Below are 12,103 nucleotides of genomic sequence, written 5' to 3' on the forward strand. Positions count from 1 at the left end.
GGTCGGGAGACAGTAGTGCCCTCCACAGGCACATACGGGCGCGGCACGGCGACCGGACGCCCCACATCAACCTGCAGCTGTAGGGCTCGGCACCCGCCCCTGACGACGACGACGCCGCCGCCGCCGCTGTCCCCAGCTGCGGCAGCGGCTGTCGTCGCTCCCCGTGGGTGCGGCGGAGCCTTGTCTCCGCGCAGGGCTACAAGTGGATATCAACTCTGACACCTTGTTGTACAAAATATTATGGATTAGCTTAGGCCTTGGATCATTCTTTTGCCCACCAGTTCCTTACCTCCTTCCCACCTTCCGCTCCCCTTACACTGCCTTTCTTCGCCTAGTTTGAAATAGCCCCCCTACTCTCCCTCTCTCTCTATCTATCTCATTCACTCTTTCTCTCTTTCTCTTCAGTTGAGTTACCCTAGTCAGCGAGTTTTATCTCTCACGTGATCTTTTTCTGCCTCGTTCACTGCTTCTGCTGGTGCGAGTGCCCTGGCGGCGTTCACTGCTCCGCCAGCCCTCCCTCGATCTAGCTTCTCTTCCTCCAGTGGCGCGGCTGTTCGTGCGCACAAGATTGGTGTCCTTGGAGCATAGGGAAGTGTTGATTTCAAGTATCCTTTTCAATTGCGTCCCCCCTCCCCCTCCTTTTTTCATTGTGTGTGCGCGCGTGCACGTGTTCATAAGGGTAGTATTCATGTGTCACTTTATTGGGAACTGTTGGATAGGCAAGTGAGCATGCATGTAGACATAATGATTTTGTCTTTCACATAAGATTAGGCTTCATTTTGATTTCGTTTTTTTCACAAACTTGTGTGTATTACACCATTTAATTTGTTTGAGAATGGAAGTGTGTGTTGTATGCATGTTTTTTTTTTCTCATGTACGTTAGTAAAATGTACAAAACCAAGGTAAATACAGTATATTGTGTGGGTGTGTGTGTATATGTTCTTAATTTGTGATTGCAGTGAAGCGTATATGATCTGTGTGTGTGTGTGTAAATTTTGGTATGCTCCTAAGTTATATACAAGTGTCTCTAATGTTGAAAGCGTGTTAGTGAATGTTTGAAGCTCATTGCCAGACCCACTTGTAACAGGAACATTGTAGGTAGCCATTTTACTTTCATGGATACGAAATTCAACATTTGCCTCGACTAGGTTCCATCTTTCTCCAATGGAGAAAATAACCAAATCTTCCTTAGTGTTAAATTATGTTCATTGTTCTTAGAAAAGATCAGGTTTTTGCATTTCAAGTGCTATTTGGAATTCTATAGTCCTGCCATAATAGGTTTATGGCAGGTTCAGTGGTGGGTTGGTAGCCAGAGATGAAATTTTTTACTTTAAATGAAAATTAATTTTGCAATTGTCTTGGGCCAGGACTTGTTCCAAACTTCCTTTATATATATATATATATATATATATGTATATATATATATGATATTTTTTTTTTATTTATTATTATTTTTTTTTTTTTCTCGAGAAAAAAGTGGGGGTTTTGCATTTTGTAAAGTGCTGTTTTGAATTTTATAATCGTTCTTCGATAGATTTGCTTTCGTTCTCTGTGATGGACTCTCAGCTTTGTTTGATTCAACCTTTCTATTTCCGTAGTTCTTACATATGTTAGGCATTCTGATGAATTGATCAATGTATGGAAAATATGCTGTATAAACACTGAAGGCTAGGAGAAGCTTTGTTTACCAATGTCTCTTTGAAATATGAAAAAAATCATCATATTTACATAATCGCCAATTATTTACACAATCTCCCAACTTTTTTTCAGTAGTATTCGCTGCCCTTACTACATTGATTTATATCCCCAATTGAATGCAATTCTTGATTCAGTTGATCCTATCATCCAGCCCCGATTGTGATGTACTAATTGATTATAAGACTTTGTAAAATAGAATTTGTATAATATTGAATATTAAAAGTCATTACTCGTTTGATGTCCTATTACTGTTATTCCTAGTCGACATTGCAAGGTATGACATTGCATTTTATTATTTTACCTCCAACATGTTTATTATTATTGTTATTTATTTGTTCATGTAATGTCAGTGGAAAACTAATGCCATGGGCAGATCATGAGAAGGAAGACATGCAGGTGAAAGAGAGGATAATGGTCGTCCTGAAGGATACACACGAATCTACGAGGTTTTGGTGTTTCATGATTAGGGTGGGAGGTGAGGGTGGGGGGGGGATTCCAGCAGATTAATAATAAGAAATTAAAAAAAAAAAAAAAATAGATGAATAGATATTCCTGTGCGCGACAGCGGGCAACACGAATCTGAAGCAGCGTTTCGTCTTGTCTTTTGCAGTGGGCGGCAGGGCTCACGGTGGGCGTCCTTCCGCCACCCCCGTCCTGCCCCCTCAACTCCTCAACCTCCCTGTCGTCTTCCTCATCCTTCTCCGCCGCACCACCATCACCTCCATCACAACCTCTACCACCACCGCCCTGTAAAGCCTCCACCACAACCGCCGCGTCTTCTTCCTACGGGTCGTCAGGGGGCGGGGGCGGGGGCGGCAGTAGTGCGGCGCCCTCGTCGACGACCTGGTCTTGCGAAATGTGCGGCAAGCGGTGGGCCTCGGCCGCCGCAAGGGACCGCCACGTGCGGACCCACACGGGCGAGCGGCCCTTCTGCTGCACCGTCTGCCCGTACCGTTCCGCCACCAAGGACAACTTGGTCCGTCACATGCGCAAACACACGGGGGAGCGGCCATACCAGTGTGCCTTCTGCCCCTACGCCGCTCTCCAAAAGTCTGACTTGGAGAGACACATGCGGTGCCGCCACTGGAAGTAAAAAAAAAAAATAATAGTAATAATAATAATAAAAATAAAATGCTCGGACAAACCCAAAAGATTATAAAAAAAAAGAGTGAGGGGGCTGGCAGCAGGAAGACCCGAGAGAAGTATCTGAAGGAGGCGGCGACGGCGGCGATGGACGATTTCATGTAGTGCCTTCTCACCCGAGGTTTCGATCTCTTTGCAGCACGCAGCGGAGGCCTCTGTGGCGAGGTCGGTAGCGGCGGTTGCGATGGGTCTGCAGTGCCCCGTGTGCGGCAAAGGTTGGAACAACACCGCCTCCTTAGAGCGACACCTTCGCTCCCACACCGGAGAGCGTCCGTTCCACTGCACGCGCTGCCCCTACCGTTCCATAACCAAAGACAAAATGGTGCGGCACATGCGCAAGCACACGGGGGACAAGCCTTTCAGGTGCCAGCTGTGCCCCTACGCCGCCGTGCAGCGCTCGGATTTGGTCAAACACGTCCGGAGCAGGCACGCCGGCGCCACGGAGGCCGCGCTCGCCCACCCCTACACCTCCCTCACCTCCATCCGATCTCACCCTTCCACCTCCCCCTCCAGCCTGACCCTCGGGTCCTCCTCTCGCCTCCCCTCCACCTCGTTCCCTGCTGGGCCGTGGCTGCCCCGTGGTCTCCAGCCGGGGGGGCAGGAGTCCGTAGACCCCCCGCAGTATTAGTGGACGATGACGATGAGGTCTTTAGCTGTTTAGAACCTTCGACCATTGTGACGAACCGAGTGCGGTCAAGGAGCTCGAGAAACTCTGCCTAGGACGCCTTGAAATCAATCGATGGCGAAGGACAGGCCATAGGAGGCAGCGGAGGCGAAGGCTGCAGCAGGCGACAGCGAACTTACACGAGTGTTGGCTCGACAGGTGAATGAACGTGTGCAACAAAAGATATGATGATGATGATGGCAACACGAGGAGGAGGATGCGGACTGCAAGAGTGTGCACAGCCAATTCTGATGCCGGCTTTTCATTTTTCTTTGCAGTTTCAATTGCCCCCGAATATGGGACTGGCAGCCGTGCGGTCTCCCACGGCGTGGGGGATGGTCGGGGTATCTGAAAGAATGGTGGCAGGGGCCACGGCCTTCCGGGCGTCGTCCACGTCGTCGTCGTCCTCGAGTCAGTACTCAGAGCGCCCCCACCCATGCCCTCACTGTCCCTACGCCGCCACCACCAAAGACAGCCTGGCGCGGCATATTCGCAAGCACACGGGTGAACGGCCCTTCAAGTGCCCAAATTGTCCGTACGCCGCCATACAGAAGTCTGACGTGTACAAGCACGTGCGACGGAGGCACCAACCCCCGCTGCAGCAGCAGCAGCAGCCGCAGCACTGAGGTCGGTCCAGGCTCTCTCGGCGGCACCGGAGGAGAGGCACCAGCAGCAGCAACAACAGTAGGACGGAGGGGGCTATGTTGCGCAGGTGTGCGCATGGCCGTGTCGACGGGTTGGTTCCGTGGGTGCTCCCGTGATGGCGCTCGCGTCGTTCGGTGTTGTTCCTGTGGAACGCGGTAGGGCTGAGGAGGGAGAGGAGGAGAGGCAGGGAAGAGAGAGAGAGAGGAAGCACAAAACGGATCAACACCTGCCCAGATTTTTTTTTCTCTTTTTCTTTCTCTCTAAGAGGGAAGGAAAGACTTTGTAATGGACACAGGGTCGAGTCGTTGACTACCGAAGGGTGGACTTTGGACATGGCCTCCTGCTGTAGCAGTGCACTCGTGAGTTTATTTTCGGTTGTGTTTTTGTCTTTGGAAGAAGTGTTTACGAACAAGAGTTCGAACCAGTGCACGCTCGTATGTTGGGGAGGGTATCGTCGGTTGTCAGTGCTTAAGCAGTCATTGGAAAAAAAAAAAAAAATGAAATCCGAAATTGGCTGAAGATAGTAGGGATGGCTTGTGTCGCAAGGCATCAGAAATTTTTGTCGTAAAAAAAAAAAGAAGAAAAAAAATAAAGAAAATTGGCTCTTTGGGGGTTCCAAGTAACAGGACCCGCGCCGGTTACAACGGGGTCTCGGGGTTCTTGGTACCAAAAACCGAATACCAGTCGTTTCTCCTCCTGTCTTAACAGCAATGATGTGTTCCCCGATTATGTAAATCTGTAATGATTAGCCACATTGGAAATACCCATCACCAGAGCTTGCAAAGTCAGTGCTAAGGATTAGTGAGTGTAGTGTGAATGCCTTCTTAACTAGTTGGGAGCCCTCCCTTCCTCTTCTCTGCCTGCCTGCCTGCCTGGCCAAGCCAACCCTTGTATTGTGTCTTCCGCACCTGCACTCAGTCCTCTTTCTTTCCCTTGCAGTTGCATATGGTAAGCCAGCTGCTGCCACCCCAAGTACTTAGGCGGTGGGGGGGTCGAGGAGGAGGAGGAGGAGGAGGGGGGGTAGGAGGCGGAGGCGGAGGAGGTGGCCTAGAGGAGGACGAGGGGAGAGGAAAGACCGGTGCGACAACGTCGGCAGCGTCCGCCGTGTCGTCGCTGGATCCGACCTATTTGTCTGCGGCGGCCGCAGCTTCCGCAGGCGGTGGCGGCGGCACTGGGAGCACCCACAGCGGAGACGGTTACAACTATCTGGAGAAGCCGTTTCAGTGCCCGTGCTGCCCGTACCGCGCCCGCCGCAAGGACAGCATCCTGCGGCACCTGCGGATGCACACCGGCGAGAGGCCGTACAAATGCGCGGCCTGCCCCTACGCCGCCCTTCAGAAGTCCGACTTGGACCGTCACGTCAAGGCGCGGCACACGACGGCGACGCCGCAGGCTGCCATATCACACCCGCCGCAACCCCATCCGCCCCCGCTGCCGCACCCGGGAACTGAACCGCAAGAGCGAGAAGGTCTGCAGACGCCGCAGTCGCACTATCACCAGCAGCAGCAGCATGCCTCAGTTCGGTCGCATCATGTGGGGCTTGCACAGGACCAGCAACAGCAGCAGCAGCAGCAGGCCGTGGATCCGCCCCAAAGACCCCCCCTCTATACGCATCCTTACCATTGACACCCCGTTCGAGCTCGGTTAGAGGAACGACGTGGAAATCGTTTGTGATACCTTCGTGTTTAGTCCGTAGGAAAAGAAATAAAGTACACAAAGGCGCGTCAACGACGACATTGGCGACCACCATCCCGAGTCTGTGTTTGATGACAAATAGGAATTGTGTATTCGATTGCGCTTTTGAAGGAAGTGAACTGAACTACAGGACGAGAGTAAAAATAAAATGCTCGTAGGACAATCAGATAAAAAATGCTCACAAAAGAAAAAAATCCTTGTGCAAACAAATTGTGTTATCCTATTTTTTGGCCTTCAAATGATTTGTATGGAGTATCGATTGACCATCCACAGGTTGGCCGTTATTGTGAACTGGCCAACCGTGGATATTAATACATTGTTATAATGTAAAGCTCTAGTGAAAGAGTTGATGATAATACATCAGTGTATGAAATATTTTATCAAAATAAAAGCCAAAAGTTGATTTTTAGTCCATCCTTATTTTCCTACAAGGATAATTAGGATCAATATTTCTTTTATAAGGACATACCGCAAAGTGACATCTTGTTTGGGAAGAAAATTGTGTTGAGGTGCACAACTGTCATCAGATTAGATTAACCAAGGTTAAGATTAACTCAGTTGGGTAATCAGTTGCTAATGTAGTTACCTTATTTGAGAAGGAGCTTAGCTATATGTGACGGGACATCACACAAGGCCAAGTGATTCCCATCAGGGTTTGAACTCGGGACATCCACACTGGAGGCCACGAAAAAAAAAACGCATGTACTTTATACACAGTCAAGTAATTTATTGACTAAGTAAAATGAGCAACCTGGACACAGGAGACCAAGAATTAGTAGACTAAATCAAACTAATTTTGCCGCCGCTACTTCTTCCTCTTCTTCCTCTTCTTCCTCTTTTCTTTCTCTGTCCTAGCACTCACAGACTGTGTCCGCGAGAACTACTGTGCACAAAAGACAGAAAAAAAACATACGTTATATGGCATGGATAAAAAAATTGGACGGGTTCCTGCTAGACTGTTGTCGGAGAACACACTCCCAGCCGTCCGTCTCGCCCTCGGAGATTGGAAGCGACATTCTCCGGACAGAGCTCAAGAACTTTACATCAACTTTTACTGTAATTCCTCCACATTTTCACACGAGAGGAGCTGTCAACCGGTGACTGCTCCCTTTCTAGTAGTTCTTTACTAACCCGTGTCATGAATCACACATTAACGCAACAGACGTCCAACATATCTTCGCAAGAGGATCTATAGAGAAACTGGAGAACGTTGCTAGGCACTAAGGCTGTTTGTATCCAGCCACTGAAAGTCTAGGCAATAATTATTATTATTTAAATTCAACCCGATTATTTTCACATTTTATTATATATTTTTTCGCCCATTATTCAACCACTGAAAGTCTAGGCAATAATTATTATTATTAAAATTCAACCCATTTATTATTACATTATTTTATATATATTTCTCTCGTCCATATTCAAAATCCGGTCTTGACTTGATAAGCTTGGCCAAAGTTGTTGTTATAACTCCACACACTTGTATCTAGTTTTATCATTTTATATGTACGTTTCCTTTTTCTGTTAATGTCTGGCAAATATCATTCGCCATCTCGACTTTTACTAGAATAGGTTGGCCAAAGTAGGGGGACAGAATGTCAGGAAAGAAGTAGGTATAGTTATATAGACTGTTTTCGACAGTTTGAATAGACGACTTTCAAAAGTGGTAGCTAATTTTCAAGATTAAAAAAAAAAAAAAATACCCACCTCATCTTTTCCTCTTCCTTATCCTCGTCCCTCTCCTCCTTAATTTTCCTCTTCCTCATTCTCCCCTGAAAGGGAGGTTCTATTATTTGTACTGTGAAAGTGTTCATAAAGTGATGCATTTTAAAAGATCCTGGTTAATCAGCAAAATGTACAATAAGAAGCTGGAAGCTAGTGTAAATGTGTGTGTGTGTGTGTGCAATTGTGATTGTGTAGAGAATAAAAGTCATGTACCATATTCGTAAAACTACTTCGAAGCTCGAAAAAAGTAGATTGAGATTAATCGCCACCAGAAATACCAATGGCTCGTGTCCCGTGCAAGCTTCCATCTTTTTTGAATGAAATCATCCTAAGACAGACAGATCAAATGTATATATCGTGATATATTTAACCCTGTCATTATACAAGAGGGTGTTTGCCTTTTAATCGCGTGCAGGCTGCCTGAAACACTTTTTTTTTTACAGAAGTTGTTTGACTTAATTGCGTGCAGGCTGCCTGAAACTTTTTTTTTTTTTTTTACGGAAGTTGTGTATAAGAATTTGGGCCGTCCCACCAATAAGGGCCAAGGTGGTATTTATTGTCGGTAAAAGCTTCTTGTCGTGGACTCTTGCCCACAGATTGTAGGGCAGCCAACATGGCGAGCGATGTAAAATAACTGAAGATGAAACAAATGCTCTAAATGAATAAGATTGGCAGGGGGGGGGGTTGGCAAATTGGGAAGAAGGGGAAAAAATGAAGGACATTGAATCAATCTATATTGCTAATTACAACATCAAGAAAATTACGGGAGGTCTTAAGTGGACAAAGGCGACAGCGACATTTGACATCCAGGAATGGAAACTCCAAACCGCAAACCCATACTGTTCTTCTCGAAACGTCCGCTTTTTTCACCCTTTCCTATTTTTCTCTTTCTCCTTTTCACATTTTTATTTGAGTGTATTCATTTCCTTGGATATTTTGTATCCATTGATCATCATTCTCGTTGTATTTTCTGTCGGAAACGATTCTTCGTCGTTGCAGTGTTGGTAACTGGGAAAGACGCCGACCATTAGAAGAGTCCACCACTTTTCTTGTGGGAAAGTTTATCTGCGAAACTCGTTAGGAATAAACTCAGATTGAGACTCCTGTGTTTCCTATTCCCACCCCCCTACATAAAAAAGTAAGAATGAAGAAAACTGCAAGAACCCAGAAGGCTTATACTAGGCTATTCCATGTCCTTTATCAGCCTATCCATAAAGCTATCTAACCTTTTCTTAAAATGACCAATAGTTTCAGGGCAAACTAAATCTGTGTATTTCATTCGTTAACCACTCGTAATTGTGCATGTGTGTGTGTGTGTATTTGTGTATATGTATGTACAGTATATAATATATATATATATATAATGAATGTGTGTGTGTGTATGTAATTATTTTTAATAATGTACATGAAAATTTGTCTTTCGTATAGTCACTGCCATGAAAATAGTAACGCCATCAGAGCTTGTTTTTTGGTTATCACACTGGGCTTCCACGGGCGTCGACATCGGTTACAGTATTTCATTTTTCAAACCACTAAATTTGAAAATAATTTTCAGCCATATATGTAGCAAAGTAGAATGAGGAACTAAGATATTGTAATCATATACGATTGCTGAACATTCTGTTGAAATTTTGATAAAGTCGAGATTTCTGTAAGCGAAGTTTGTTGTAGTCGTTCAAATTGAAGTTAGATGTTGGAGGAAAAATAGCCCAGTTTGAACCCCCCCCCCCTTACTCCCTTCTGACAGTTCTGCATGAACACGAGAATAAGTTTGTTTGTGTGATTGTGGTTTAATGTTTGGAGTTTAGTTTTGGTGCATATTGCGTACAAGCGCGTATACACACACAGACATCCAGAGAAACGCGCGCGTTCGCACACACACACACACACACACACACACACACACACACACACACACATGCACTACTAGAGTGTATGCATGCATGTATGGTACTTGTCAGAGAACTGTCATATCCAATTTTCATTGAATGGTCCAACCCGCATGCATGTGCACTTCTTGTAACAAGCAATATCTCGCTTCTTGTGACCCCATATGGTGTACACTAATGTTGTACACTGTACACCCAGTACACATATAATACAAGACTCGAACACAACATCAACACACTGTACGCGCTCATTCTTAACGTTTTTGCACGCAAAAGCACCCACGCGTTTGTATGAAAGCACAAGCACCTACTGAACACTGCAAGCACATGTATATAGACGCACGCTTATTTCCCATGGTCGTGGATCACAGGTTGGGCCCGTGATCGATTTATAACTTCTGGATGAGAGCTCGTATTGTTTGATCCATGGTAATACTCTGCTCGCAGGCAAACCATACACGTCGCTTTGTTCAAGGGAAACAGTAACGGCTTGCAGTCTTTCGATTTCGGACCTCCCGGCCGGTTTAGAGGTCAGTCCAGATGTCTTTGGCTCTTCAGATGTTGACTCGAGATCCCAGTAAGCCTTGGAATAGGTTTGCGGTTTCGTGTTGTAGTCTTGTCTTTTTAGAAGTAACCCACCCGCCTCCCTCAGTCGTCGTTATATCCAAACATTCACACATTGTAATCCTCCAGAAACATCGCCTCATAGGATCTTTGAAAACGCTGCGTTCGTATGTGTTTGTAGAATTACCACAGTAAAACTGAAACTTTGAAAACCTGAAGTACTAACGTATTTTTTGTCTTCAAATCTGTTGTGTTGTGATCGTTTTACGTAATTTTTTCATTGTGATACGAAGTGAAACGCGCGCGCACACACACACACACACACACACAATTCGTTGTTTCTTTGATTGTTCAACCATCCTTAGGTAGTTAAACTTTTAAAGTTGATACCTTGTTTTAACTGTTACTCCTTTTTACGAATAATTATTAGACAACACTTTAAAAGTATCCAGAAATATTCCCGAGGTCATCGTGTCGTCGTGTTTTAAATGTACATCTAATTTTCCTTCGCTCGCTTTTTCCAACTTGTTTCACAGAGTCTAGGGTTTAGTATTTTCACTATAATTCTCTGCATTTTAGTAACTTATCCACCAAAGGGTTGAAACAGGTAAAAATGGGTCTTTATTTCTTTGCGTACTTATACGTTATCCTTTTGAAAGTTGTAATCAACTGATGTGTTGGATAACGTGTGTGACGTCACAAGAGGCATTTTATGTGATGGCAAGAACACCAATTGTGTGTTTAATGAAAATAATAGACTTGTACCGTGAGCTGAGGCTATTGATTGTCTTAAGGTTAGATAACTTAGTGGATCGGGAAAATTGGTGGTAATTAACGTGGAACTGCCTAGTGTAGGCCTTAGGGTCTCTTGCAGTTTCCTCCATTCTTATGTTATTTAGTTTGCGTTCTACTCTCGTTCCTTGATGCTGGTTGGAAGAAATCGAAGTACTTATGCACGCTCTCTTGTGAATTCTCTAGTAAATGAAAAATGTAGAGGATCGGTACAGGGCTTCCGTCAATTGCCTTAGATTATAATCCCCAGGGCCTTGTCTTAACCAGCCCTAAAGGGTAATTATATCTTAGACGAGGGGCTACTTACTGCCCAATCTATTAACGACCCTAAGGATGTTATTGCAAGCCTCAAGGGCTTAGCACCTAAGGGTTATATCTTAGACGAGGGGCTACTTACTGCCCAAGGGCTTAGCACCTAAAGGGTAATTATATCTTAGACGAGGGGCTACTTACTGCCCAATTTATTAACAACCCTATGGATGTTATTGCAAGCCTCAAGGGCTTAGCACCAGCCTTAGGAAAAAAAAAGTTGGGTTTAAGAATGCGCCGAAAGGCGCTGTAAGGCTGTTTGTGTCGACAGAAAGACTCGAAGACTCGGAGCACCCAGCACCAGCGCGACACTGAAGCCGTGTTCTCTGTTGCAGTGGGGGACAGCCGCAGCCGTGGCCGCAGCGCGATTACCTCTGGACCTCCTGCAGTGGTCTCCCGCCGCTTCGACCAGCAACCCGTCGTCGTCCTCCTCCGCCTCCGCCGCCGCGGCTCACGGCGGAGGCTCGGCGTCGGTCGGTGCTGGCGGCAGCCTCCTGGGTGCGTCGGTGACCGTTGCGCCCGTGCACCGGTGCCCTTACTGCTTCAAGGGATTCCGGCGCAGGGATGGCCTAGTCCTCCACGTCCGGACGCACACCGGAGAGAAGCCTTTCATGTGCCCCTTCTGCTCGTTCCAGACGGCTCAGAAGTCCCACCTCAACCGCCACATGCGGAAGCTGCATGCCGAGCAGATACAGCAGTCCCCGGCGACGCCGTCGGCAGGCGTTGCGGCGGCGGCAGCGGCGGCGGCGGCGGCAGCAGCGGCAGCGGCGGCGGCATCTTCCTTTTCGACACCAACCGTGCCATTGTCCTCGAGCCTGTCGGGTCAGGCCAATCCCGGCGGAGGAATCTGAGGGAGCCTGCCGCTGCTGTCGCCACCGCCGTCTTGCGTGGTTGGGCGGTTGGGAGGCAAGTCTGGCTCATCGGTCTGTGTACAGCTTATCGTAGAATCGTCTCGTCGTGTAGAAAATTAGTCTCCTTCATT

General features: G+C 46.7%; 1 protein-coding gene across 26 annotated transcripts in view; it reads left to right on the forward strand.

Annotated features, from left to right (window-relative positions):
- The window catches only part of LOC143035883 (uncharacterized), a 241,077-nt gene that overhangs the window by 66,356 nt on the left and 162,618 nt on the right, over nucleotides 1-12,103 (forward strand). For 3 of the 26 annotated variants that reach the window (XM_076203000.1, XM_076203001.1, XM_076203002.1), the window contains exon 6: nucleotides 5,090-6,248. The exons of 18 other annotated variants lie outside the window; for them this stretch is intronic. In XM_076203000.1, the coding sequence (XP_076059115.1) occupies nucleotides 5,090-5,776 (687 nt within the window). In that variant the 3' untranslated portion in view covers nucleotides 5,777-6,248. 5 more of the 26 variants (XM_076203009.1, XM_076203017.1, XM_076203030.1 and 2 more) reach the window with 5 other exon arrangements.

The sequence above is a fragment of the Oratosquilla oratoria genome, chromosome 19 (assembly GCF_046742065.1).
Source record: "Oratosquilla oratoria isolate Oo_2021 chromosome 19, ASM4674206v1, whole genome shotgun sequence".
Lineage (NCBI taxonomy): Eukaryota > Metazoa > Arthropoda > Malacostraca > Stomatopoda > Squillidae > Oratosquilla > Oratosquilla oratoria.